The 27,462-nt window shown below is 46.8% G+C and overlaps 2 protein-coding genes across 2 annotated transcripts in view; one reads left to right on the forward strand and one right to left on the reverse strand.

Moving 5' to 3' along the window:
• The window catches only part of PTCH1 (patched 1), a 68,688-nt gene extending 41,501 nt beyond the window's left edge, over positions 1-27,187 (reverse strand). Inside the window, exons 1-2 of the mRNA XM_090274031.1 lie at positions 26,999-27,187; positions 16,530-16,722 (exon numbers count right to left, since the gene is read on the reverse strand). Of these exons, the coding sequence (XP_090130157.1) occupies positions 16,530-16,722; positions 26,999-27,187 (382 nt within the window). The remainder of the gene's footprint in view (positions 1-16,529; positions 16,723-26,998) is intronic.
• On the forward strand, positions 18,366-20,833 carry LOC150012789 (uncharacterized). The gene is made up of 2 exons (XM_090274033.1): positions 18,366-19,710; positions 20,589-20,833. The coding sequence occupies exon 1, from the start codon at positions 18,420-18,422 to the stop codon at positions 19,266-19,268; it is 849 nt and encodes a 282-aa protein (XP_090130159.1). The 5' UTR covers positions 18,366-18,419; the 3' UTR covers positions 19,269-19,710; positions 20,589-20,833.
• Positions 27,188-27,462: the final 275 nt, after the last annotated feature.

A 27,462-nucleotide genomic window follows, 5' to 3' on the forward strand; every position in this document is an offset into this window, starting at 1 on the left:
ACACTCTTCCAGACCAAATCTCATAATAGATCAATTATTTTATTACAGAGGTTTTCAGAAATGATGTTATTTCCTGCAAGATATAAAATGTACCTCAGGGGCTCATAATGTCACCTTTTTAGATGTTTCAAGATGTATATGTAAGTAAATGCATTCACTTTAATCAAGGTGTATCTTTTCGGGTCTCTGCCACTGAAAATGTTTTTGCTCTCCCATCTCTCTGCTAGTGATAAATGTGACAACCAGTTTCAGCTGACCAAGATAAGACTATCATCTAGGTGGACTGAGCAACCAGAGCTGAAAGACTCTGAATTCTAAATCTTTCTCAACCACCTACGCCATTTCCTGTTTTTGAGTATTGTTAAATTCCACTGACTTTTACATATTACACAGCCATATTTTAGTCGACATATCATCTTATATTTAACTAAACATGATTTTTTTTGCAAAACTATTCAGTGATTTTTTAAAAAGTTTAGTTGACATCTACTTTATTTGACAAACGGGCGTAATGCCATTCTGCGCATTTGGGGGTGCACGTGGTGTGCTATGCCATGCGTGCCATGGTGGATGGAACTAGGGCGTTCTTCACTCCAGAGGCTCGTTGGCCAGTGAAGCAGACAGGCCACAGACAAGCAAAGTAATAAAATAATCTCATGGCATGGCAAACGCCATGGAGGAAATGAATATGGTGATGACTTTTAAGTTACTGGGTGGTGGAAAAGGGCAGACCCAGTTCCAATCAAGTGGCCAGGGAAGACTAAAAAGGAAGTAACTTTGAAGAGCTGGGAGAAGAGAGTTATGGGCAGAGGAATTGGCAACTGCAAAGCCCTTAGGTTTGGCTTTTGCAGGGAGAGAAAGGAGGCAAGTGTGGCTGGAGCTTGGTGATAACCATAATAATGTCATTCACTTGGTTGCAATGGTAGGTACACTGAGCTCCTTTTCAGGTATACCTGTGCTATAAACTAGATAGCATTCCTGTGGTCTTACATCAGTCTTCGCCCAAAGTGCTCTGGAACAAGCTACCAGAAACAGAAATCCCTCTGGACAGAGCAATTTTATGGATTCACACGACTTGCTACCCTAGCACATGCTCCTATCCTAAATGACAGCTGAGTGACAACCAGAGCTGTTCCTTACCTTGCTGGCTTCTTTGTCACACACCAGTGTGAAGCCTGGCTCTCAGAAAGCCCCACAGAACCCATTTCAAGTGACTGAAATTATAGGTGTGCTCTGGGGAAATGATTTTCATCTGTTTCTATTTTCAAGGTCGAAGTCCCCTCTACTATTTTTAAAATAATTGAACGTTCATGAAATACTGCACAGTCATGTTTGACTACGGAGCAGAATGAACCATAAGATCTAGCACTTATGATGTGGATGCAGGAATACTGACAGCCATGTGAAAAGCCATGACTGTATAGTGGTTTTATGGGTAATATTCATCTGCTTCTCACTTGGGGGTTTATCTCTATTCCTCAATTTTTCTTCAATAAACATGTATAATTAAAGATTTCTGTGTGACAAGAGAAGAACAAATATGAAGGCTACAGTGTAAAAATCTGAATTAAAAACATGCTCAATACACAAATAACATGCATCTCTGCCATATTCTGAGTCCTCACATTCTTTTCCTTCTCCAATGAAATAACAGCCATCTTCTTTAAAGAAGGCTCATAAAAAAGTTATCTCAGGATCCTGGGGCACAAAATAACCTTTATATACGTGTGCTGCTTTCTGCTTGCAAAGCCCTTTCACATTCAAACTGGGAAAAACTGGACTGGAGAGATGAAGAGAACGGGGGTCAGAAGACCAGGGGATTCTGAGCCCCAGCCCTGCCACCTGTGGTGCCGAGATTTGAGATGAGTCCATAATATAGTTAAGCCTCAACAATAATGTGAAATTTCCCAAACCCTTAACCAGTAGCTGAGCATGCATCCATTCATTTATTCATTCATCACAGCGTATGTATAAGCACCCAATCAGTTACAGAGGAGAAAGCATAGCTGCAGAGTTTGGGTGACTACAGAGCTGCCAAGCTAACAAGAGGCAGACCCAACCCTTTAACCCGGAGTCCAACTGCCCTTTGAGCCTTGTGGCTTCTGAGCACCAGCTGAGGATGAAAGTCTAGGAGCGCCAAATCTCAAATACCAGACTATATATAGCAAGCTCAAAGGAAAAGCTCTTGGAATACACATAAGTATTACACAGGGCAAAGTTGCATCCAGATTTTTCACCACCACTGAGGAGATCATTTTGTCAGCAGAGCCCCATGTGTGGCAACGGACAGGCCCCATTTTCTTTCTGGTCCCAGGTGAGCAGAGATGAGGATGCACAGGGAACAAGTAGCTGTAAGCCTCTTTATCTGCAAATTCCAACCATCTTGTTCTCCAGAAATCTGAGGCTTAAACCAATCCTTTGAAAGAGGTGAGTTAAGAAGCATCATTTCTGCAAAGCTATTTTTGATCAAGCTCTGCTGATCTCTCCCTCCCCCAAACCAAGTATGGTTTTCCAGGTTGAGGAAGGGTCAGCACAGGTGAGCAGCCATTCCAAGCTGAGGTCCACAGCTGCGCCCATGTTATTCTAACCCATGGCAGAGATGCCTACTTTGTGATGTTCTCTGCTGTGTCATTCCTTAGCACAGCCTTCTTCAGAGAGCTTTGTACATGCCTGTGGCATTCATGCAAAAAAGCTTTTTGCGAAAGTTTATTGTGATCCACAAAAAGATCATTGGGGCAACCAACCAAAGTATTTTTCCCAAGAAATTCCAAGTCTTTTCAGGGAAGCACTGTCAGCTGCCCACTCACCTCGGCGCTCCAGGCTCACGGGCTGGGGTGGGGGGGGCACACTTAGTGTGTCAGATGAATAAATGAATGAACAGCCTCAATACAGAACCTTGGGAACAGGCAGCCATCTGAATAAGATATTAATTCTCCCCAAAGCCTCAAAAAGTCAATCAGTCAAAACAAATGACCCTTTCAGCCTGAAAAGTACCCACTCAGAGTCCAATTAGGAAAATGGGGTCTGTGTATATGCAAGCGTAGCATTTGCATTTGATTAATCCCATGAATTATCTAACAGATGCTAGAGATTTTTTCTCCCTTTAGTTACTTTAGGTCCCTCTTTCAATGTTGCAATTAGTTATTGTGAAGGTAAAAAAGTACAAATCTCTAAAAGGGTATAACTGCAAAATTATGAACACTAGCTCATTTTCGAACTTGAAACAAAGAAAGATTCAGTAATTTGGGCAATTGGCTTTTGAAAACTCCTAGGCTGTGAGTTTTAGTCACTCCTCCACCTATCTCTTTTATTCATGACCAACCAACTGCTGCTTAAGCTTCTGGGCTGTTTTTTTTCCTCGGGATTGTACCCTTGAGTGTTGCCATGGGAAAATGCTAGAATCAGATAGCCCAAAGAGAATTTGCCTTCATGAAGGGAACCCAGTGAGACGAAAACCACAAAAACAAGACAAGAGCAGGATACATCCCTACCCCTCCCTGTAGGCAGAGGGGGGCGGATGCAGGGGAAGTTGCTGGAGGATTGTTGGGAGGCATGCAGTCTGCTGCAAGCCCCCATGGCAGCTGTGTGTGGTGCCATCTGTTACAGCCCAGGCTGCTTCCTCTGAATGGCCTTCCCTGAAGCCAATCGCTCGCCCTGTCGGACACAATCAGGTCACCCCAGCACTCTGCCTGCGACAGTCCCCCTCACCTCCCAGTATTTCTTACAGGGCCCCCAGCTCCTAAGATGACACTGCATCTGTCAGGAGGTGATTTGCTGTGCAAATGAGGGCTGCGGTTACCACCACCTAAGACAGGCCCAATGAAGTCACAGCCTGCAGACCTAAGGATGTTCCTGGCTGCTGGCAGGACACAAGAAAGTAGAGCTCTGCTCTATTTCTAATTGCCTACCTGCCCAGCTGTGAACTGCCCCAGGTCCTACCATATTTCACGTGAATGCTCAAGTGCTGCTACAAATAAGCAGATGCAAACCCAAGCCTGTCTTTCTGCAGGAGCCCAGCACGCCCAAGAGGGTCCAACACACAGCACGCTCACTCAGAGGGAATGCTGAACCAGGAATCAATACCAGAGACCAAAGACAGCATGTTGCTATTAAGTTCTAAGTTTTTGGTTAAGGCCTACTGAAGTCTTCATTAAAAAAATAAAACAGAAAACAAGCCAACAGCAACAATAAAACCCAAATGCTTACAGGGCAGTGGGCTCTCTATAGAGCATTCAGGCTGTTGCATAACATTAACCCCGGTTCCCTCCTAGCTTCTGTGGGGCTGACATCACCTCTCCTCTCAGTTCTCAACAGTCATCTCGCCATTGTTCTGCCCGGACTCTTTTCACTGGCCCCCTACTTAAGCACATATGCGGGGAGAAGGCAGTGCAAGTCCCCACCTTCCCCACCTTCGAATGCAGGACACAGACTCCTGCCCCTGTGGAACAGCAGGATCGCCCAATTTATCTTCCACAACTGGTCCTTCCTTCTGCATCAGTGGGGGGAGATGCCTGTCAATGGGGGCCACTTTCATGATTTTGTTGCCATTGGGATTAGCTGGATTAGGGGCTGATGCATAAGGACCCCCTGGTGCAGTGAGGAAGTTTCATCACCAGGTCAGCGGTGGTGTGAACTATAATCTGTCACCACCACTCCTTACAGCCACCAAGCAAAGGGGGGTGTGTGTTGATGGGGATGTGGAAGGAAAAAATGCTTCAAGTGCAAAAATGCATGAACTCATCATACCAATAAATTCCTCCACTGTGCGTGTCCAAGGGTATGAGCCATTCAAGACTGTCCTTTCAAACCAGAAACCTATGTGATTCTTTTCTCATCTAATGGGTCTGACGGTGGTAGGCAGATGGGTGCACACGGCTGCCACAAAGCAGAGGAACTTCTAGCCCTTTGCCAAGACCAGTTAAGCAGTTCGGGAAGTCTCATTGTTGCAACCTTAAATTATGTTCAAGGTGAACTAATGCCTCCTCTGATAGCTGTTCCCATCCTTCTAAAGGCCAAATACTACCCCATCCAGTGGGGATTCCCCCACCCCTTCAAACTGAAGGAAAACAATGTGGGCTGGAGCGGTGAAGGGAATGGGGGAGGGGCAGGAGGATGGGGAGAAAAACAGAAGCACAACTCTGAAAGTCATGCTCCCAGGAAACCATTTGACCCATTCACCAACCCAAAGTCACTGTCCCATCCCAGCTCATGTGGGCCCTGCACGAAGTAAACACAATTTGTAAAGTAATGGGATATCTGCAAGTGTGCGTGAGTGTGTGCATGTGTGCGTGTGTTTTATAGAACAGGCCCTCTTGCACAGAACTGGGCTGTTCCATCAAAGCCGTATCTGTTATATTTCTGTCTTTCTCTTCTGTTTGGCGTATTCACCAACAAGAGAAAAGGAGGTAAGCTTTGGCGGCCCTGACCTGCAGCTGGAACACAATACTTTCGCACAGCCCTGCCGACCCCTGACATAAATTTTACACCGCAGCTGGCATTTACACACTCAGCATTACCATATGTATAGCTGCTCGGTGCTAATTATGCTAATCACCTGTCTAACTCGCTGCTGCGAAAAATGGTTGTATTTAGCAGTCCAGTGCCTACCAATGCAGCTTACTGTGTGGCTGAAATGTACATTCAGACGGCCCTGAATGGCAAGATTTTTCCACGTTGCTGGCTACATTCAGTCCTCAGAAAAATTTATTCAAGTCAACTGGTTTCGGTCCACAACAAAAAAGTTACGAGAAAAAAGTGAGTGTGTTCTTGCCCTAACATTCTGGATCTGCTTGCAAGCAAAATGATAAATCAATTGGTGTGGGAAACAAAAAGGGAGAGAGATTTCTTTTGGGAGCCATGTGAAACTGTAGCCTATTTTTTTTTAAAGGGGGGGGGGTTCATCCTATTTCCCAAATCTCTAGAAAGAACAGTTAATAAATATTTAGTCCTAATCCAAATTCTCTAAAATAGTAAGCTTTATTTGCAATTAAGCAAGGTATTAAACATGTGCAATTTTTTTCCCCCCTGGATCATGTGTAGACTGAAATGATGGTACGTATCATATTTGTCATTTTTAAACTTATTACAACAATGTATAAACCTAATGGGGAAAAATTAGGAAGAGGAAAGAATTTCTTTGGGAGTTGGGAAAATTCTTTTGTTATTTTCTCTCTTAGGAAGCCTCTATTTAAAAATACACTGTTTGATAACTAGAGCTATTTTCTGAAGTTTCCTGGTTTCCCCACCAAAGGAGCAAAGGAAATCAGGGAAAGGGGGTGGAGAATATGGGAGAATTCAAAAAGGAAAAAAAGTGATGGTTGTGGGGGAGAGGAATATTTTCCTTAATCTCAAAATATCTATTTTTATCATCACTTTTTTAAAGTATATTTTACTGATTATGTTGTTACAGTTGTTCATATTTTTTTCCCTTTGCTCCCCTCTGCCCAGTACCCCTCTTCCCTCCAGCAATCCCACCCCTCTTATGGGTCGTGCATCTAAGTTCTTTGGCTTCACCCTTTCCTGTATTATTCTTAACTTCCTCCTATCTATTTTGTACCAACCGATTATGCTTCTTAATCCCTGCACCTTTTACCCCACTCTCCCCCTCCCAGCTAATAACCCTCCAAATGATCCCCATACCTATGATTCTGTTCCTATTCTGGTTTGCTTAGTTGATTTTTGTTTTTATTTTTTAGATTCAGTTGTTGACAGTTGTGAGTTTGTTGTCATTTTAATGTTCGTAGTTTTGATCTTCTTTACCTTAAATAAGTCCCTTTAACATTTCATATAATAATGGCTTGGTGATGGTGAACCCCTTTAGCTTTACCTTGTCTGGGAAGCACTTCATCTGCCCTTCCCATCACTGTTTTTTAAAGCAATATTCTTGGATCACTCTACAAAACTGATTTCTTAAATCAGGATAATGTTATTGCACGTTGTTTTAACAGTTCCCCAAATTCAAACTGAAAATCCATTTCTTCTTCACAAAATACCTTCATATTAATTTTTAAAAAACCTGAATTTAGTCGACCTAAGAACTGCCTAGTATTAGGTGATTTAGATGTACAGATAATGTCTATGTATCCCAATTTCCTTGAATTCGTTCTACTGGAGGGATGGCCCTAAGTGCTGTTACTTTCTCACCTCCAATTGATCATTATTAAATTCTTCATGTAAATTTAGAAACTGGAAGACCATTTATTTTGCAACTTATCTTGGGCAACCCCCCAGTGCTACAAAACAGTAAAGCAGCTATGTGATACATCTTGGGTTTACACACAGAAAGTGCACCAACCCACAAGGCTTTCTCAGACACAGGAGGGGGAAGGAAGCTGGCCTCTTCTCCACTTGCTTTGCTCAACTCTCAATTTAACTCACAGCAGATGAAAAGGGTGATGCTCACAGATGCTGCTATGAAGTCAATATCTTTCTTACTATCAGAACCCCCACATTCTGTTCAACATTTTATTTATCTGACCCAATGAAGCAATGTTATCCAAGCCACATCTTGCTCTCTTTGGCACTCCTATTCAAGCTGCTGCTTTGCCAGTCCAAAGCATTAGTTCATCTGTGGTTCCAAATCTTGACTGCACAGCCAAAACACAAACAACAGGATCACTACTGCACCCACTGCAGAGCAGAGGGCTTACCCTCTCATTCTCTCCCAGTCTCTCCCTCTTCTTAAATAGGAGGTGGACCACCCTGCCTCATGGCACAGAACAGTGTTTACATTGCAGTACTTGACTGTGTAATACATCTGGCATTTTGGGGCAGCATTCCTGAGCTAGGGGCCAGAAGCCCTTAAGCAATGATTTAAGGAGAAAAAAAAAACCATGCACATTGACTTAACAAAGCCCACTTCCAGTTCCTTTTGCTTACTTTTGTAACATGTTTCATCAATAACTGAAAATCCTCTTGCTTGATAAATTGGGGAAATCTACAGTTTGTTAATTTGTTGTAACAATAACCAGTGAAGCTTGTGCTGTGGCCTGGAGACCTGCTTCACACTAGCTTCGCCATCATAGCCAGTTGGTGTTTTGGGACCCAGATGATGCAGTGTGGACTATTTGGGCCAACTCACACCTGGGTTTCTGGATTAGAAATAAGGTGCTGACTCCACATTATAAATCTCTCCAACAACAAACTTGTCATTCATTAGCAGGTACCTTACTGCCCACCAATGATACAGTTTCCCTAACACATGACCACTGTTTTTCCAACTGTGCTCTAAATCCAAATTTAACAAAATAGTCTTAGTCTTTAAGTGATTGAGGATGGTATGCATCTCCACAATAGTCAAGCAGTTTCTTAATGGCAGCATTCTACCGTTTTGGAAGGCTGACGATCTCTGTGAAACTTTTAAGATACTTGAAGAAAAACAGATACTGCAGTGTAAAGAAAAAGCCCTTAAATCCAATTTAAGAGGAAAAAAATCTAGTATTACCATAAAGCACCCAATTTAAGAGTTTGGAAGCAAAGAACAAGTTATTTATATTTTGATAACCCTGATAATATCCGTGTACAGTCAAGGAAGGTTTCCACTGAGGAAAAAAAAAAGACCACCACCATGGAGCTTCCTCCTTCTGAATTGCTTGCCAGAAGTACCTTCATGAGCAAAGCCCTCTGCCCTCTAGGACCTCACATGGATGGACCACCTAATGCAATGGAGTCAGCCAAAATTTGGATATGGATATCTGTCCTTCCATCTCTATCCAAGCTCCAGGTTCCTGTGGCTTTGGTGGGAGTTCCATCAGGAAAGTTGGAAGTAGTGTACCTGAGTCGGAATGTCATGTTTATGTTTCGATTGCCATCTCAGAACTGCTACAGGGGTCCCCATTCTTCCATATTTCAGAGGACATGTAAAGCACAGGGGACTGAGACTGATTTCACACTCCACTTGTCAGTGGAGTCTAAACTTACTGCAAAACTTCATAAATATGCCATGACTCTCCAATAGGGGAAGCACATCCTCTGCTTACAGGACCCCATCAAAGAATATGAGTATGGTATTGGAACCAACCTTCACCAAGATAAGAACCCCAATGACGAAGATGGTAGCTCTGCATTTAGTATGTTCAGAATAATATATTATTCCCTGTCAGTTTGTGATCAACCAGCTTTTCTACCATTTCAGATTTTATACTAGTCATCCCAGAGATCTATTGGGAGGAAATGAGTTGGGCAGTTTAAGAGTAGGTGGGTAGAGGGAAGGGCAGGAGGGAGAGGAAGAGAGGGAGGAGAGAGGCAAAGATAAGCAAAAGGATGGAGGGTGTGGAATAAGGGAGAAGGGAGGAAGCCGAAGGGGTCTCTGGGAGCCAGTGAGGGGCAAAGGAGATGGCATTATAGTAAAAAGATCATATGGGTATGATGATTATTTAGGGATCTCTCACATAGCTGGAACTCCCTCAACTTTTTTTTTCTTTTAAAATATTGCCAAAATAATGCTGAGTGAAAAAACTATATTTCTGCAAAATGGCCTCTATTACAATCTGGTCCCCTTTAAAATAATTTAAATGTATTTCCATACTTGTTTTAAAAGCCAAAAATACCTTTTATAATCAAACACACAGACACACAAACCCACACACCTACGCTGCCCCAGTAGAAGAGTCTACTCTTTAGTGGCTAAATCTGGGCAGGGAGCTGGCAGGGACAAAGCAGGGGGCAGCCACAGACACAGCCCCTTCCGCTGTTGAACTGTGAACTCCCACAGCACGAGGAGAAGGGCAGACAAGTTACAGCTCAGCCTGAGTGGACAGAGCTCTGGGGTCACAGGGAGGTCAGCTTTGAAGGAGAAATCCCAATGAAATATAAACATGGCATTGTGGAAACCAGACAAATCTCCCATAGCTTGTCCAGCCAGCGTTAATCTCGCCATCAGCTGTGGCGCATAATCCAAACAAACGGATCCAGCAGTTCGTACATCTGGAAGCTGTCACCTTCTGGGGCCTCCCAGTGGCGCTGCGTGCATCTGAAACACCCCATCACCCAATCTGGTTTCTTAACTTGTTGGAGGTTACCAGTGGCAGGCAGCAGAGAGACCAGCAGGACTCACAGGTTCAGCTGCCTTGGGGAGAAGGCACCTGAGGCTATTTGACATTTTCAAAGCAATTATTGTTTTAATAATTTTTCTCCAGATGCGAAAGAAATACCACCTGTGTGTATGTGCCCACTATTGGAATTTAATCAATACCGATCTAACAAACACATTCTTAATTTTTAAAAGTGCACAGGGAACCGAGAAGCAGAAAGGAGCTGCAATGCATTCTGCCTTTTTGTTCCTTGTGAAATTCACCAAAACTGATGGTCTCAGAGAAAAGAAACTGGGTATTAGCCTTGGAAAGGGCAGTAAAAGCAGAACCCATCCCACCTCTTTCTGGCTGACATCCCTCAGTCCCTCTGATTCTGCTGTGTAAGGACACCTGGGGGAAAGTGGTCTGTGATAGGAACATCTGGAGAATCAGACCACCAAAGAGCTAATAATGTGCTATGTGGACTTCCAAAAGGGGCTGTTATTTCAATATGAACAAAGTCCAGTAGTGTCTTTTACTGCTTTTACAAAGCCACCTCCATGCTAAAAACCTTCAGCCTATTGTAGCTGAACTGCAACAAGGTCTATCTGGCAAAATTAAGTCACCTAAGGAAAAAGCAACTGAATATAAAGTTTTTTTCTTTCTTCCATGGCCTGCCCCCTCCCAAGCCATGGTGTTTATCTGATTTTTTTTAATGTGATTTTAAGAAAAACCAAAAATTTAAATTATTACAATGAAAAAAATTAGTTACCTGGATCAATGAATATGAGGTTGGGGGGATTACCTTAAAGAATAAAACTCTTTTGCATTCCAGGCAATGCATTTACAGTCACAACTCGATCATAATAAAAGCCTTATGTTTGCACAGCATGGGTCTTCCAATCAGAATCTATTATCTAAACCAGTGGTTCAAAATTGGAGTGATTTGAGCATCATAACCCCTCCCCCCTCCACACACACATTTGGCAATGACTAGAAACAATTTTGGTTATCATGACTAAGAGGTTGCTACTGGCATCTAGTGGGTGGAGGCCAGGGATGCTGCTAAAGATCCTACAATGCACAGGACAGCCCCATGAGAATTATGTAGCTCACAATGTCAGAAGTGAGAAACCTCACTCTGAGCAGAAAGGATGGTGAAGTTCAATTATCTCCTACCACTGCCAAGAACACTGAAGGCATAATGCTAGCTAGGTAGTATAAACTTGAGAGCACTTACAAATCTCAAGCAGGCATTTTTAAAAAATTCTATTTCACTTAAAAAAAAAAATCAGAGTCACTCCTCCCTTGACATCCTCCTCCCTTGATGCTGACCTCCAGAGATGTTTAATAAACAAACACAAGGCAATATGGATTCATTTCAAGATTGTTTCCTTTTGCACTAAAGGAGGCCAGGGGTTGGGCAAGCTTTGAGGAAAAAACCAAAAGCTCAGATATAAATGAACACTCTGTCACTGGGCTATCGGGACAACAAACTTGTGTCTGAGAGAAGGTTGGAGTGTGAGGGCGTAGATATTAAGGGAGACAGGAGGATAAAATCACCAAGCAAAAATGAAAGTCAACAGAGAAATGGGCAAGACTAAAAAGAAAGCATTTCCTTTCTGTGCCTGATAGGGTGAGATCCAGGCAAAGTACTCTGGAACCAGGGAGGGCACCAGAGGGCAAAAATGCTAGTGCAAATCATGAGACAGGCAAAGACTGGCTTAAAAAAAAAACCTGACAGACTCCCAACCAAAGCCCTGGACACACTGTGGCTGGACCTTCAAGCCTTAATCCTACCTCAAACCTGATATCCCAACCAAAGGCCAGCACCGGTAGTTCTCTTGCAGGCCACACCGCTGTCCTCTGAGCCTTTGCTCATGATATTCCTTCAGCCTGCAATGCCCCATGACCCCCAACTCTCCAGCCCCTGTGCTTGGGTCAGGTCCCCCTTCCCTTGGGGCCGTCCTGTCATCCTGCCACTGGCCTGTATGCCTGCTCCATGGAGGCACTCTGAGGGCAGGGACTGTGGCCTTTCATCCACTCTCTGGAGCTTTGTGCAGTGTCTAGAACAGTCTCTCCCTGACCCTGCCAGTGCTGGTATATGTTTCAATCATAGCAGATGTCCACTACATCATTTTTTTTACCAACTTCAGGACTCCATTTACAAATGAGCTAGATCTGACATTTTTTAACTTGACCTAAGCCTCAAGGTAACATCTAAAATATATTTATAGTTTCTTAAAAAGCAATCATTGAACATTTTAACAACAGAATCAAAAAATTCTTATCACCAATGCCACACACACACACAAAAAAATGAGACAACCTCCCTTATCTAGCTTATATTGGTTTGCACATTGTAACATGTTAAACAAGGCATGAAAGTTAAAATCAAAGGATACCTTTAATTTGGTTATATTAAAAAGATAACATTATTTTGGCAGATATGAGGATGCAGATACTAGTCTATGTGCATACATAAACACAAAGGCAAGTGGAGATCTATCTGTCTATCTATCTATCTATCTATCTATCTATCTATCTATCTATCTATCCATCTATCTACAGGGTTGGGCAAAAGTAGGTTTGAATTCGACTACCTGAGGAGGCTAACTCAAGCAGGTCACTGAAATTCAGGTTTACTGATTTTCAAAGACTACAAGAGTGTGTACATAATGAAGGCTAGCAACTTGAGCACTTATGAGATTTGTATGTAAATGCACTGTGCCATTGTGACATTCTTTTGAGTTAATAAAGCTATTGTAATAATAACCTGCACGTCTTTTTCCATACAGACAACTGTAAACCTACTTTAGCGCACCCCTGTATATGTATGTATTTGTGTGTAGACATATACATAACTCCAGTTGCCTGTGAGTGTGTATACATCTGTGTATATACACACGGCATTTTTTTAAAGTCACAGGAAAAACAGCATTTTCCAAACTGTCCCTCAGCATTCCTCTCCCCATAAAATTTCTTACGCTTTCTTTTCTTCTGTTAGGAAAATATGCAACCTCTATCACTTGGTTTATTTAGCGTGGTAGCAAGCACCCTGTTTGTACCCAGAACATTTATAGTCCCTATTAAGAAGATACCATCTAACAGACTACTTTGCTGATAGTGATGAGGAATTTAAGAAATTAAAGTTCAGAATTAACCTAAATTGAGTTTGCTACTCACTTTATTCTACTACAGTATAAGACAGCAGGGAATTCTTATTCCTGAAACCAAAGGCTCACACTGCTTACGACTGACATGAACAGTAAGTTCACTGTATCATAAACAAGACCTCTACTTTGAATTGAAATTAAAATTATAAAATGGTATGGTGGCCTCCCTGTTTGAGTTTACTTGCATTTATCAAACTGTTGCTTCTTCCACAGGGGAAAAATCTAGCACACAGTGAATGAGTAAATGAATGACAAGTTGAAGTCAAGGGCACAGGAGACCAAGTTAACTCAAGTAAACGATTTGCAACTGGTAGGCCACAAGAATTTTTAACACATGCAATTTCTGACTAATTTAGTTAGGGGTACCGACCTCTTTTCCCTTAGATTGTCAAATTTAAAAAAATGACAACAATCAACACAATAGCTGTTGGTGTGAACGTCCTGTCTTGAACTGTAAATATATAGGCCATATAATAGAGTTGCATCTATTGGTCACGTCACAAAATAAGACTGCATCTAACTGGCTAATTCTTGGTACTAGAAATCCTTATATATCGTACAAGTATAGGCACCTGATTTTTTTAAAATGTCACTTCAGAGCAAAAAAAGTAGGTAATTACTTTTATTATTATATTTTTGTAAGTCAATCAAAATTATACCTATATATGTTTTTGTCAGATCAGCAAAAGATCTATTTTTTGGTGTGCTGCAGAATTTTAGTGTATGTGTGTCATTAGATAAAAAAGGTTGGAAATCACTGACTTAAGTCGTTAGTAGGCAAAGTGGTCATGCTGACATGGAGGATCCATAGTTGCTCATATACAAGAGGACAATAATCCAGTTATTATATATAAAAACATTACATATGCTATCATGTTACAAAAATAAAGATAATAGTTACTTTATTGAGCTGTAAGGTATGTGATAATAATGATAATGATAGTTGTTCAAGAAGTAACAGTATTGAGTAGATAATATTTGACTGAAGAACCAGTGAGCCACACTGAAATTGCCACAACAGAAAGGGGAGGGGAAAACAGCTCAGGGGACAAAAGTAGGCAAAATGAGTTTCGCCTCAAGTGTGTCAGTCCCTACCACTGTTTCACTAAGATGGAGCCTGGTGAGACCCTACTAAGTATGTTACTCCTCCTTCCAGGAACTAAAACGTATTGTGTAATGCAGAAACATAGTTGCTTCTAGAAATATACAATGTTAAGAAAATGAAATTACATTACTTCTCTTTAAACCTATTAAAGGTCTACCTACAAGTCTTCCTCAAAACAACAAAAAATTATCTTTGTCACCAACAACCAAAAAATTTTCTGGCTCACATGGTGGAAAGTGAGTATGTGGACAGAGCTGGAGGCCCCTTGCATCCCTTGCTCTGTTCTAGACTGTATGATAGGTTCACAGTCCAGCCAATTACACGTCCAAACTACAGCCTTGCTGTCCAGGGCCCACCTGAGCTATGGCACCCTATTCTTCCCACCCTGTGTGTGTGTGTGGGGGGGGGTCCCCACTGTCAACTGTCCACTCACTTTGTGTCTTTTGCCTGACCCTCTTCTGAGCTGCGGCTTTGAACACCCTCCTTCCTCCTCTCTCCAAGTCGCCCTAATTTGTCTCACTACCTCCATGAAAGCTCTTTTCTTTCCATTTTTTTCATTTAACTTTCACCACCAACTTCAGTAGTTTTAAAGGTATGAATTTGTGCTCAGGAGTGTCTCATATGCTTCAGAGTCCCTTACAATGCCTAGCACTATGCAAGGGATGTTACAGGTAACTCAGTAAACTTGTTGCTAGAACATCATAGATTGTCAATAAAACCCTTCTTTCATCTACCAATGACATTGAAGTGTTGCACTGAGGTAAATTACCCCATGGATTCAATCCAAATAACACTTCTGTATTAATTACCAAGCTACTTAAGGCAAGAATGTTTTCTGGTCTTAATTATTTGGACTATTATTTTAATTGTCACTTCTCAACTAAAGACTTCACCATATGCTTGCAAAACACTGATGGCTGAATCTTTGCAAACAAGGCAAAATTGACAAAATATTCTTTCTCCAAAGGTTAGTTTTCCAACAGCATTTTGAAAGGCGGCAATTATGCATGTAACTCAGGCTTCCAAATTTTGTCTTAGGTAGTTTTCACTAGGAATGCTCCACATACTCTGGTTTGAAAAATCTACATAATTACCTCAATTCCTCCCTCCCATCCCATTGTAAGAGAGAGACAAGGCAGTGTTTAGGGGTTAACATGTTTCTAAATAGCAAAACTGTCACTTTCCAAAAAGAATTAAAAGACAACCAACAGAAAGCAAGCAAACAAACAAACAAAAAGCCAAAAAACCTGTATCATCGAAAGAATGTAAAAGGTGTCGATGGGGGAGAGGAGGAATCTATTTTAAATTTACAACTGCTTAGAAAGGCTTCAAGCCCCCCTCCCCCCATTGAGGAATGCAGTTAAAAGACTGGCAGAACCCCTTGGAGAGCTCCTGTGGCCCCTCGCTCCAAACTCGCGTTCTTAAAAAACACATTTCTTCTTTCAGCCTGTAAAACGCAGCCTTCCCCCCCCGAACAATTCCATTTTAAAAGCCCCACCTCCGAGGAAACATTAATCTACTTTGCGAACATGCGTTCTACTCTGTGCTTTACAGGGTTTTTTTTTCCCAACTCCTTCCCCCACCCCACCCTTTTTTTTTGTACCTTGAGACAAATGTTTTTTTCCCCCAGAGTTGAAAGCTGTCCAAAAACAGGACCACACACGCCGCCGCCTCCGCAAGCCCGCGCTGCTCCCGCCCCCCACCCTCCCCAGCGCGGCGGCCGCCGGGGGCGCGCACACTCCCTGGAGCCGGAGGGGTGGCCTTTCTTGGCGCCCCTTGTCCTTTCTCTTTGGACTTGGTGGGTGGGGTAGGGGAGGACGGAAGCCGAGGACCAGAGCCAGGAGCAAAGAGGCCTGCCTCTGGCCGCCTCTTGGGGCGCGGCGGAGACAAGCAGCAGTGGCGGCGGCAGGCTCTGCGGCCCCTGGCCGCGCAGTGGTCCATCCCGCGGAGCCCCCCCCAACCCCCAGCCCCCGCCGGTCCGCCCCCGCAGCTCTCTCCCACAACACCTAGCACTGCGCAGAGCCCCGAGTAGATTACAGCGCGGTCTTTGTCGGGCGGGCCTGGCTCTAGGCCAGGCGCCCAAACAATAAACAATTCCCTCTGGTGCGGGCAAAGGGTTTCGCTCGCCACCGAAACGCTCTAGGTGTATGCAGGCAAATATCTTTATCAATTGTACGGAAGGGAAGGGGACCGGGGTTGGGGACGGGAGGGCTCCCGGCCGGGCGCTGGGTCTCTTACCTTCCACCCATAGCTCCTCCACGTTGGTCTCCAGATTAGCTGCTTTTAATCCCACAGCAAAGGCCCCAAATATGAGGAGGCCCACGACCAAGAATTTGCCGCAGTTTTTTTGAATGTAACAACCCAGTTTAAATAAGAGTCTCTGAAACTTCGCTCTCAGCCACAGCGGCGCTTTCCGGCCAGTAGCTTTCCCCTGAGGACGAAGCAGAAAGGAGTGGTGAGCGCCCGGGTGTCGCGACACGCGCGCCCACGCCCGCTTGCGCGCACCCGCCTGCGGATCCCGCGAAAGCCGTGGGGGATGCCCTCGAGGCTGGAACCCCCCGCCCGCACGAGAGAACGCGAGCGGCGTGGTGATGGGGTGGGGGTGGGGAGCTGGGCGTAAATCAAAGTCGGGCTGTCGAAAGGGAGTTGAACCTCAGCTACAGCAGGGGCGCCCCCACGCGTGGCCTGACTGGCATCCCCAAGTGCGACTTGGGGCGCTGGCGGGGCCAGGGGCTTCCAGGGGAAGGGAAGCTGAGGCAGAGAGAGAAACCACTCAACACAGGCGATAGCGATGCGGGACCTGATAGGGGAAGGGCTGCGTAATCTCTGCGAAGGAGCCCAACATTTAAGAACTAGCAAAACTCGGTTCCCTTCCGCGCGAATCCTGCCCCACCTTTCACCATTCTTGGGGTGCCCCTAAGGGGACGCGGGCTGGGGGGTCGGGTAGCGAGCCTGGGGAACAATGTAGTGAGGGGTTCCCCGTTCTGATCCCCGCCTGGCGTGGTAGTAAGGGGATCCACGTGGTGAGCGCGGCCGCCGGAGCTCACTCAGGACGCATTTCCAAAGCGTTGGGAGATGCTGTGTGAGCTGAATTAAGAAGTGGGGCAGCCATCTCCAATTTACGACAATATTTGTGATCGGAAGAGGGCAGCCACACGGATTCCGCCCCCCCCCACCCCCCTTCTGGTTAAAAGTGAAAAGCAGTGGAGTGTACTGGGGAAGGGCCCAGGCCGGCGCAGGCGGGGGTCTCGACTGGGCGCTGGCTGCTCCCGGCGGCGGCGTTTTCCCGGTGCTGGCCGCGTCCCCCTTAGGCCCTTGTCTGGGTGCTCGCCTTCGCTGGATTCCACACATTTCGGCGAGCCTCGTAAACACAATGAACCCGGCTGCTCCGCAGACACGGACCATGGACTTAAGGTGGCAATTTGTTTACAACTTTCCCTTCCCCCCCAAGCTCTGAGAAAAGGTGACTCAAAACCTGGAATAGAAGAGGGGAGATGACCTCTTCCGAGGATAATTTTTAGGGGAGCGAAGATTTCATGCTCAACAAAAGCAAAATCGGCTGCCAAAAAAGGAAACCACCTTTATTTCGGCTCCCTCCCCCCTTTCTCTCCGCCTCTCTGTACTCCGCCTCCCCCTCGAAGAGGTGAAGAAATGAGGCAGCACTACAGGCGTATTGGCTGCAAATAGGGGCAGGGGCGCGGGAAGAGTGGGGCTCCGAGGCAGGGGGCGTCGGGCAGTAAGGCGCTGAGGCTGCCCTAGAGGTGGTCCACTGAGGACCGCTTTCCAATGCTCCGGAAAAGGCACGCCGGGAGGGCGCGCGCGCGCGCACACACACACACACACACACCCCCTCCACCCCCTCACACACACACACACACACACACACACACACACACACACACCCTCCACCCCCTGCAGACCTCAGAGAGCCTTTCCTCCCAGGACCGGAGGGAGGGTTTGAATTTTTCAATCTCCGCTTGTCTGTTTCTTTTCCTGGAGAGGCGCGCGCGCGCGCACGCGCGTGTTTGTGTGTGTGTGTGTGTGTGTGTGTGTGTGTGTGTGTGTGTGGCCAACGATCCCAAAGAGGAAGAGGAGGGAAGAAAGAGTAGGAGGGGAGGAGAGTCTGAAATGCACCTTGGAAATCTGCTCCAGAGCGAAAGCGGCGTCGCAGTAGCTGGGCCGGTGCAGATAGTCCCGGTCCGGTGCAGCTTGGCGGCGCAGACCCCCGGTCCGTCTGCGCCTCCCGCCTCCGACCGGCCGGCCAGGGGCTCCGCCGCAGCTGCCGCCGCCGCAGCGATCCTGGGGCTCCGCGGCGTTACCAGCCGAGGCCATGTTGCCGCCGCCGCCGCCGCCGCGGGAACCGAGGCTTCCCCGGCCGCCCGGCGCGCTGCTGCCGCCGCCGCCGCCGCTGCAAACTCCCGGTGCGCCCCGGCGCTGGGCTCGCGAGGACGCTGCTCGCCACCGGCTGTTCGGGTTGGGGCTCCGGTTGACAGACCTGGTGCTGCTGATGCCGCTGGTGCTGCTCACACGGCGGGCGCTGCTGCCTCTGCGGCCGCGGCCGCTGCCGGGGAGTCAGACCCTGCTCCTTCCATTGCCACATTGCGCGGGAGTCCTGAGGTCTCTGCGGCCGCCGCTGCCCACATCCAGTTCTCGGGAGGGCGAGAGCCGGCGCGCGGAGCCAGCCTGTCCTTCGGGCGCTCGCACAGCGCTTCTCGCGGCCCCCACTCCCCCTACCTGCCCCCCGCCCCGCGCCGCGACCTCTTCACTGCAGAAAACGCCAGCAAATCCCTGCCGCTCCCGCCGGCCTCGCTGGCTCCCTCGGCGCCTCCCGGGTCGCCCGAGCGGCCGCGGAGGGTAATCGCAGAGCCGCCGCCACAGGGTCCGTGGGTGCCCGGTGGGTCTCAGCGCTGTCGGGCCGGGGCAGCCGCCGCCGCCGATACTCCCGCAGCAGCTGCTGCTGGCGGTGGCGGCTCCTGAAGCTGCTGCTCGGGCTGCTCGGGCTCTGGCTGCTGGGTTCGCGGTGGCTGCTCGTTCCCGGACTCTGCTTTCTTGTGCTCCTCACCGACCCGCTGGACCATTCTGCCCCCGTGCAGCGCGCCTCTCTCGCTCCCGGGACCTGGAGACTCCGCTGTGTGTGTGTGCAGCGGGCAGCGGCCGCAGCAGCTCCTTGATTCAATAGATGAGATGGAAGAAGAAAAAAAAGAACTCTCTCCATTTGGAGAAAGAGGAGGAGGAGGGGAGGGGGTAGAGGGGGAGAGAGCGAGCGAAAGAGAAAAAGGCTGGAGCTCCCGCCCCTGGGGCTGTCAGATGGCTTGGGTTTCTGCGACGCGATTGGCTCACGGAGGGCAGAAATTACTCAGCAAACATGACTATTATTAGCTGCTTAGCAACAGCTCACCAAAGTAGAGAGACCACCCAGGTAGGCAACCCCAGTGTGTGCATCCCCGGCTTCGGGGGGAGCCTCTGAGAGCGCCAGCCTTCTCGCATGCAATATTTCCATTAAGGAATGTTCCCCCCGCCCTTTCTTTCGTATTCCTTTTCTTTTCAACAGTATCTTCTTTTTGTAGACGCCTTTTGAGCGCGCGCGCACACACTCACACACACACAAACACCCACGAACATTTGCCTCGCGATAGACACGGGGGAAATGTAATATTTTTTTAAGCGCTTAAACAATTTCTGAAATTCCTCAAAGAAAACCCTTTCAGAGGCACCTTGGCCTCAAGCTACAGCAAATACTGGGAGGTCCGGCTTGAATTCCCAGGCCTGCACCAATAATGACAGGGTGGTGGATTGTGCGCCAGTACGTGCCAGATTTTTTTCTCCCCTCCTCTCTTTTTCTTTTCTAACTAAAGAGAAGACTTAGGCTCTCTCAGCGAACAACGCCTAGCACTAAGATAAACAAAATAGAAATTTAAAGAGGAACATAAGGACGTTGGAAAAAGAAACCCTCTTAACCACCACCCCCCAAAAAACCCCACGGCAGCACAGCCTGGTTTGAAGGAGGCCGTGTGTTATAAACGTGGAATTCAGACACCGAAGCATTCTGATGGAGGCACAGGCGTTTTTATTTGAATCTTTAATGGGACATATGTAACAGAGAAACAACAGAATCCTTTTAACAACCCGGAGAAAAGGAATTGTTTCTTTGAGGAAGAGAAGTTTTTCCTAATTATTTTGGATTTTTTTGGACTTAGACTACCCCCCCCATTTTTATTAACCACATGTCGTTATTTATTTAAAGTCTGTTATAAGCTTTTCAAAAACTGATACATATCCTGTTATATTTAATAATAGCGTGACGCAGGGGGAGAATAAAGGCTTTGATGTTGGATTCATTCGGAACAAATTGTGGACTGATTGCGAGGACTTGTCCGGACGCTGCAGCCAGTGTCACCGAGACATCCCGGGGTTTCGCTTCCCGTTGAGAAAGAAAATACGCAACTCTTTGAGGTGGATGCTTGGGGCCCAAGTCAAATTAAACCGTACACATAGCTCCGCTTTTTATTTAAAAATAATTTTTTGGGAAGTGGAATTTGTTTCTCTTACGTTGGCAAGTTAATTTCCTCCCTGAGATAGGGTCCAGACCCACAAACACTCGACTGATTCTGCCTCATTTTAGTGTTTGCTTTTTCTTTTTTAAAAACGTTGTTGAACTGCAGGGGGACCCATGGCAGCAAGAAGCCGGCTGAAGTCGTGAAATAGGCCGTGTGGCTTTAAGATGCACACGGTGTGTGTTCATTGAAAAGAAGAAGAAGAAAAAGAAGAAAGAAACCCAGATGGAGAAAAAGGAGGGGGGAGGCGGAGCCCACGTGGCCACGTGACCCAGGGCCGGCCGGCGCGCGCTCGGCGGCCGGGAGGCCTCTTGGGCGCGCGCGCGCCCGAGCTCCAGGACTCCCCGCGCTCTCGCGACCCGGGTCAAGCAGGTAGAGAAGTCACTGCGTTCTGCTCGCGCCCGGCGGGCTCCACATCTCCAGAGCTGCCTCCCAAAAACCCAGGTGAGGAGCGCGCTCCGCCGGCGCGCACGGACGTGCCAGACGCGCCGTAGTACATTCCTGAAGGCGGTCCGGCCCCCTTACGTTACCCAATGCCTGTGCGGCCTCCCAGCGGACGGCCAATGGCTGAGCGTACGAGTCGCTTTCCATTCACCCGCCCAGCGGCCGCAGCCGCTGCCCGAGAGGGACTGTCCTGCTGCCAGCGGACCACCGGGTCGTCCCACGCGGCTCCCGTGGGGGGCTTGTCGGCCAGCCCTCCCCGCCCTCTTCCTTCCTCTTCAGCGGTTTCCCCTCCCGTCTTCTTTCTCTCTCCCTCTCCTTTCTCCTTCCTTTTTCGCCACTTTCTCCTCCTCTCCTGATCTCTCTCCTCCCTGCCCAGCTTCGCCACATTCCCTATAGCTTTTTCTGCTTTCTGATTTCACTGGGAGGCCCTGCCCCCTGAATCTCGAACCAGCAAAACGTGTGCGCTACCCCGGGCGGGGTAGGGTGTCTTGTAGAATAAAGAGACAACGAGAGAAGTGTCTGGGGGTATTCACGAGATCAGGAGGAGGACTGGAGTACCCGACCAGCGCGTAAATTCAAAACTCAGAACTCTGAGGGAGCACGTGATTTGTGTGCTGGGAAGGGGTGCTAAAATCCAGAAGCGAAGGCGAGCACTGTCCAATGAAAATGATACTACGTACATTGATAAATAATATAGCAGGAAAATTGGGCTCGATCATAGCAAGTTTAATCTTGGAGCGAAATTCTTACCTTTATTTGATAAATAGCAAAAAAGCAGGAATCGTGATTTAATATTCTAGCTTTTTTTGTTTTTGTTTTTTTTTTTTTTTACTGAATGGTTCTGCAGACGTTTCAAGTCAAACCATTTCGTGCTTGTCGCTGAAAACTATTCTTCATAAAGACTTGGGGATGGTACTCCTAAATTCCCATTTCAGTTTTTATATTTGAGGTGTGCGTATGTCAAGGGAACCATGTAGCCAGACAGGTTGCTATGTTTGTCTTTTCAAATTTCTTTGCAACGTTTTAGACCCAAATATCATTTTTCCTACCAATCTTTTATTTACTGCAATTTCAGTATAGCTACTTGAATTGTGGAATTCTAAAATGAAATTATAGGCTATGTACACAACACGGTTCCCAGTACCCTTCGCATGCAGCTGCATATCCTCTCCTTTCCGCTGCGGCTACCAGTATACCATTTCAATGGCAAAGCCTCTTGCACTCGGTCTCATTTCCCTCGGTTTGACTTAATTCCTAAACGTTTTGAACATTGATCTCCAGGGTCTTCAGCGCCCTGAACCCGCTGTTTGATGGGTTAACTTTTCAGCATCTCAGACAATGGTCCCTGCCTGTAAATACTACCCATCGGTTCCAGGACGCAATCCCCAGCCTGGGCTCTAACAAGCGCTATCTTAATCTCCTCACCGCCCACCCCCACCCCCCAGCCCCACCCCCGGCTTCCCCTGTGGTCTGCTTTTTTCATACACAGAGATGAATTACTTTGAGGATCTAATTGGCCTTGTTTCTGTAACGTTTTAAGAAAGAGAAGAGGAGCCAGTGTAAAAGCCTGCTCGACTTGGGTGGTCAGGGCTGAGGCTGCCCCCAATTTGCCTCATTGCTGATGCATGTGAGTGCGACATTCCCAGCGATAATGTTGTTCCTAACCAATCTGCCCTTATTTACATTTGTAAGCATTGTCGCCTTTAATATGCATGCCCTGTGCAGGGGACCGCTGCGCCACACCGGGTTTGTTAACCTCAACTAACCACGAGGATTCCCCAGACCTGAAATGAGGCTAGCTGGAGGAGCCAGGCCTGCAAAGGTGTCTCCTGGCTCCCCTCTTGAGTTACCAAATAAGTGAGAGCTCTGGGCCTTTTCAACCAGCTGGAGCCGCTGGCTCTCTTTGGGGCAACAGTTGAATGTTCTATCTCCCCTTTCCAAGTAAAGTTCATCTCAATGCATCAATTGTATTTTGGTCTCCCCATCATCAACCAATACTTCGTTGGAGTCTGTCATTTCCAAAACAGATTCCTTAAACTCTTAAAATATGGTTTACTCATATCTTCTTTCTGTGCTCCAATACTTCAAATATCCATGGCCACGCCACACACATCTCAAAAATGACATCTGATTACTCAAATGATGACACTGAAATAAAACATCCGCCCTTTGTGTTCGGACATTTCAACGATAATCAATTTTAGGGGCTAGACTTCGTGAAGTAACGAGAAACCACAGTGAGATTTAGCTTTTCACTGACTGCTCATATCTAACCACATGGGTCTTTAAAATCTAATATAATATAACTCATTTTTGCCAAGTACAAATGCATTAAAAGGGTAAATGTATTCTAGTAATTGGACCATTGGGGGAAGTTATAATTTTATCTCCCAATTTTAATACTCTTTTCTACAAATGCAAAGAATTGCAAACATTACATTAAGTCCCATAGTATTGGTGTTGATAGAGTGAATGGGGAATGGAATTGGTGGGGGTGGGTTGATGTAATATTCTATTTTATGGGTGGAGACCCCAGGATGGGCCAGAGCCTGAGCAGTTCAAGCAGGTACCTTTGTAAGAGTTGAGTCTTGACTCAATTCAAGCCAGTATACTAGCATCCACCACATTTTTTGGCTCCCCAAGAATGTCTTTATTATTTTCTCATTGGCAGCTTTTGTATTTACTTAAAAGGTGATGGTAGAAAATGAGTCTAAAAGATTTGGGGTGAAAAAGGGGATTCAGCAGCCACAAAATGTAAAACTGCTAAGCACCACTCCCCTCCTCTTCTTCCATCCACCTTCGGTTTCCTCCCCTCTTTTCCCCCCTCCCCAGAACCGGAGGAAAGGGAATAGGAATAGCTCTAGCCAACTTGTCAAAATAATGCTGCTAATTACCCCTGATCTCCTTTAATGGGAAGCTGCTCCCAGTTCCACAAAGGAGTAAATTAGGGGTCTACAGCATAAACCCAGGAGCATTGGCATTTTTTGAGCTTATAGTGAGCTAGGGGTGGAGGAGGGGTGGCAGAGGAGAGATATCCTGAGAAGGTCCCATAAATCTCCACATTTATTATTCCAGGTTCAAATACTAGCTTGAAAGGGGGAATTAGACTTCATGAAATGCCAAAGCTATTGGTATTCTCTTGATGGCAATGTCACCAAGTGCAGAGAAAATGTTCAGAGCTTACAATGAACTTGAAAGAAAACATAGCATGGACCCTTATATTGATTTCCTCCCTTGTTTACATTTCTTCTTAGCCACATTACTTTAATGGATAGAGGTGTATTCTCTAAAGACCCACACTTAAAACATTTCTTTCTCCATCTCTTGCTTCATCTCTGTCTCCCCATATACTATAACTATATCAAGCTTTACATTTGGCAGAAGGCACACCATTCATTTCAGTGATCTCTGCTATTGGATCTTGCATGAATAAGAAGCTGAGCAACATGATCCCTTTGACCCACTGCTGGAGCAACAAATTTATTAGAGATATAGGCATGAGAAATGAAAGGGAAGTAAAACAATTCCAGCTTATTGTGTGTCTTTCTTTCATACTGCTAATCCGGTTTACACATCACGCCTACATGTCTCAATAGGGCTTTTACACTGTGGCAGAGGGGGGAGAAAATAAAAGGTGCGTGCATGTGTGCGCCTGTGCGCACGCATGTGTGTGAGAGAGAGAGAAGAGAAGGGAAGAGAAAAGAGAGAAATAAGGATAAAAAGGGAAGGCATTTTAATCCACATTGATTTGGCTTGTCAGTTTTTCTATCTGTAGAAAGTTGAAGACGGTTGGTAAAAAAAAAAAAAGCCTATTTTTCCCCACAAAATAGCTTCAAATGGTGCTAATTCCTTCAAATAGCTTGTTAGATTATGACTAGAGTGACCAGAAATTAGATACACTTCTTAGGTGAGTTTGAAATGAATGTAATACCCAAATTGAGAACTGGTATATTGATGTCCACCTTGAATCAACATTTTAATATAAAAAGATCTTGGACTCAAAGGTGTTTTACAGCCTTGTGAAAGGAAGCTGGGTGACAACTAGAACACACACAAATTCACAATGGAAATCCCCATGTTTTACAGCATAAGTACACGATGCACCTGAGACAACAATTTATCCTAACGTGCCACCCAGAAACAATAAGTTACAGTAACAAAGGATGACACCAAAAGGCATTGTCTTTCTTTGTGGAATAAATAGCATGTTGAACTACTGGAACTGCACCCTCCTCCCCAAATAATAACAAAGAGGTAGGAGAAGGAGGAGGAGGGGGAGGAGAAGAAGAAGGAAGAGGAGGAGAAGGAGAAGAAAAATAGAACACACAGAATGCTAAAAGGGGACTATTGTAGTAATTTAAGACTTCAGTTATCCATGTATTAAATATTTAGAGCCACCCATGTGAGTCTTTATTACTTATATATTTTCCCTCCCCAGGAAGGAAGGAAGGATAAAAAGGGAAAAAGATGCTTTTCTCTCCCAAGTCTAGGAAAGTAGAGGTCTCTGAGTGTCTTCCACAAACCAACAATCCATATGGTTTTTCTTAGGTGACAGAAACAGATCTGAAAACTTTGGACTTACTGATCATCCACATACTAGGAGTCATTTTAAACATAAACTTAAATACCTAGAGACATAGCACATGTCACACCAGAGGTATAATCTCTGAAGGTCCTGTGAATCCAATGTTAGCAAAGGGTCTAAAGGACTTTCTATCAGTCCAGCCACCTCAGGACTCCCCTCAGCCGTCTCAGCACAGGGCTGGTGACCCTCCTCTTTAATGGGTGGCAGGCACCAGAACACCTACCTGATTCCATGAGTGAAAAAGTCAACACATACCCATCTCCTACCCGTGGCCCCTTTGTAAACTCTGAAAAGCTCCTCTGGCCCTTTTTCCCATCAATGGCGGCGGGGAGAGGGATGCTTGAGCTCCAGGTTTTGGTAAGGTGCCTCTCTCTCCTAGCCCTGGGTTTCAGGCCCAGGTGCTAAGCACGTGTGCCCATCTCCCCTAGCAGGTCTCTAGCGCACCAGCTCCCCTGAGACCAGAGCACTCGCTCTGGTGCGCGCTCTCTCGCGCGCACACGAACGCGAGCTCGCGCTCAGCCCGCACCCTCCCCCGACCGGCGCTGTCACTCTGTCCGCACCAGCTCTTCCATCCCAGCTCTGCCTCCACTGGCGACTCAGTAGCCACCACCAGGCCGAGGAGCGGAAGCCAAGGTGGCGACCCTTTCAAGCGTGCAAATGGGATCCCAGGCGACCCCCTCCGTGAGAATTCCCCCTGAAGCCGTTCCCTGGCCAGCAGCCGCCAGTCCCATCCCCGCCCCGAGGGGCCGCGTTGGGGGGGGGGGGGTCCGGAGCTTGAGAGCCAGGGAGTGAGCGTGGAGACGCGGGGCCAACTCTCACTCCCCAGCGCCGCAGCCCACCCAGCCTGGAGGCCCCGGCGCGCCACCCGCCCGGCCCTCTATCCGCCACGCGGGGCGCCGGGTCCCGCAGCGCCACGTTTTTGGGGCGCGCACTGCGCAAGGGCAAGGTAGTGGCGGCGGCTGCTGCACTCACCATAGCCGGCCGTCAAGCCCTGCCCGGAGCGCGGGTGCCGATGGCAAGGACTCAGGGCTTGGATTTCACATCAATTCCTTTTTTCCTGGTGCCCCCTTTTCTGGTCCTCTGCTCCTCCGTCTGCTCCCCGCCTTCCTCCGTTTCCCCCTAGCCTGGTCCCTGAGGGTCTCTTTGTCTTCCTTGTCGTCTTTTTCTTCGTCTTGGTCTTCGTCTTCTCCTCCTCCGTCTTTATAAAACGAACGGAAAGTGTAAAAACCCCGGCGCGCTGGGCCGCCGGAGGCTTTCAGCGGAGTGCAGCTCGGACTCACAATTACAAGCCTGTTTCTATTAAGCAGTTCCATGGCCCTCGGCGTGGGTGGTCTGCCCCGCCATAGGCAGGACCTGTCAGGGTCACGTGACAGATCCGAAAACTTTACCCCTTTACAATAAACTCAAGGAAAGCAAAGTAAACTCGAGGAACGTGCTATCAGCACAGCCCTCCTGGGTAAACAGGCTCTCCCCTCCCTGCCTTCCTGGGAGGCGCCCAGCCCAGCAAGCTCAGCCGAGCTCCACCGCCCCCTCCCCGCCCCCCGTGGCTGCGTCTGCGGGGGGAGGGGGGGCTCACTAGGCCTGGAGT

The sequence above is a fragment of the Furipterus horrens genome, unplaced genomic scaffold (assembly GCF_987537825.1).
Source record: "Furipterus horrens unplaced genomic scaffold, mFurHor1.1.pri manual_scaffold_4, whole genome shotgun sequence".
Lineage (NCBI taxonomy): Eukaryota > Metazoa > Chordata > Mammalia > Chiroptera > Furipteridae > Furipterus > Furipterus horrens.

Bases quoted from the DNA above. Each gene is read 5' to 3' on its own strand.
- LOC150012789 (XM_090274033.1), top strand. From the start codon at position 18,420: ATGCACCTTGGAAATCTGCTCCAGAGCGAAAGCGGCGTCGCAGTAGCT.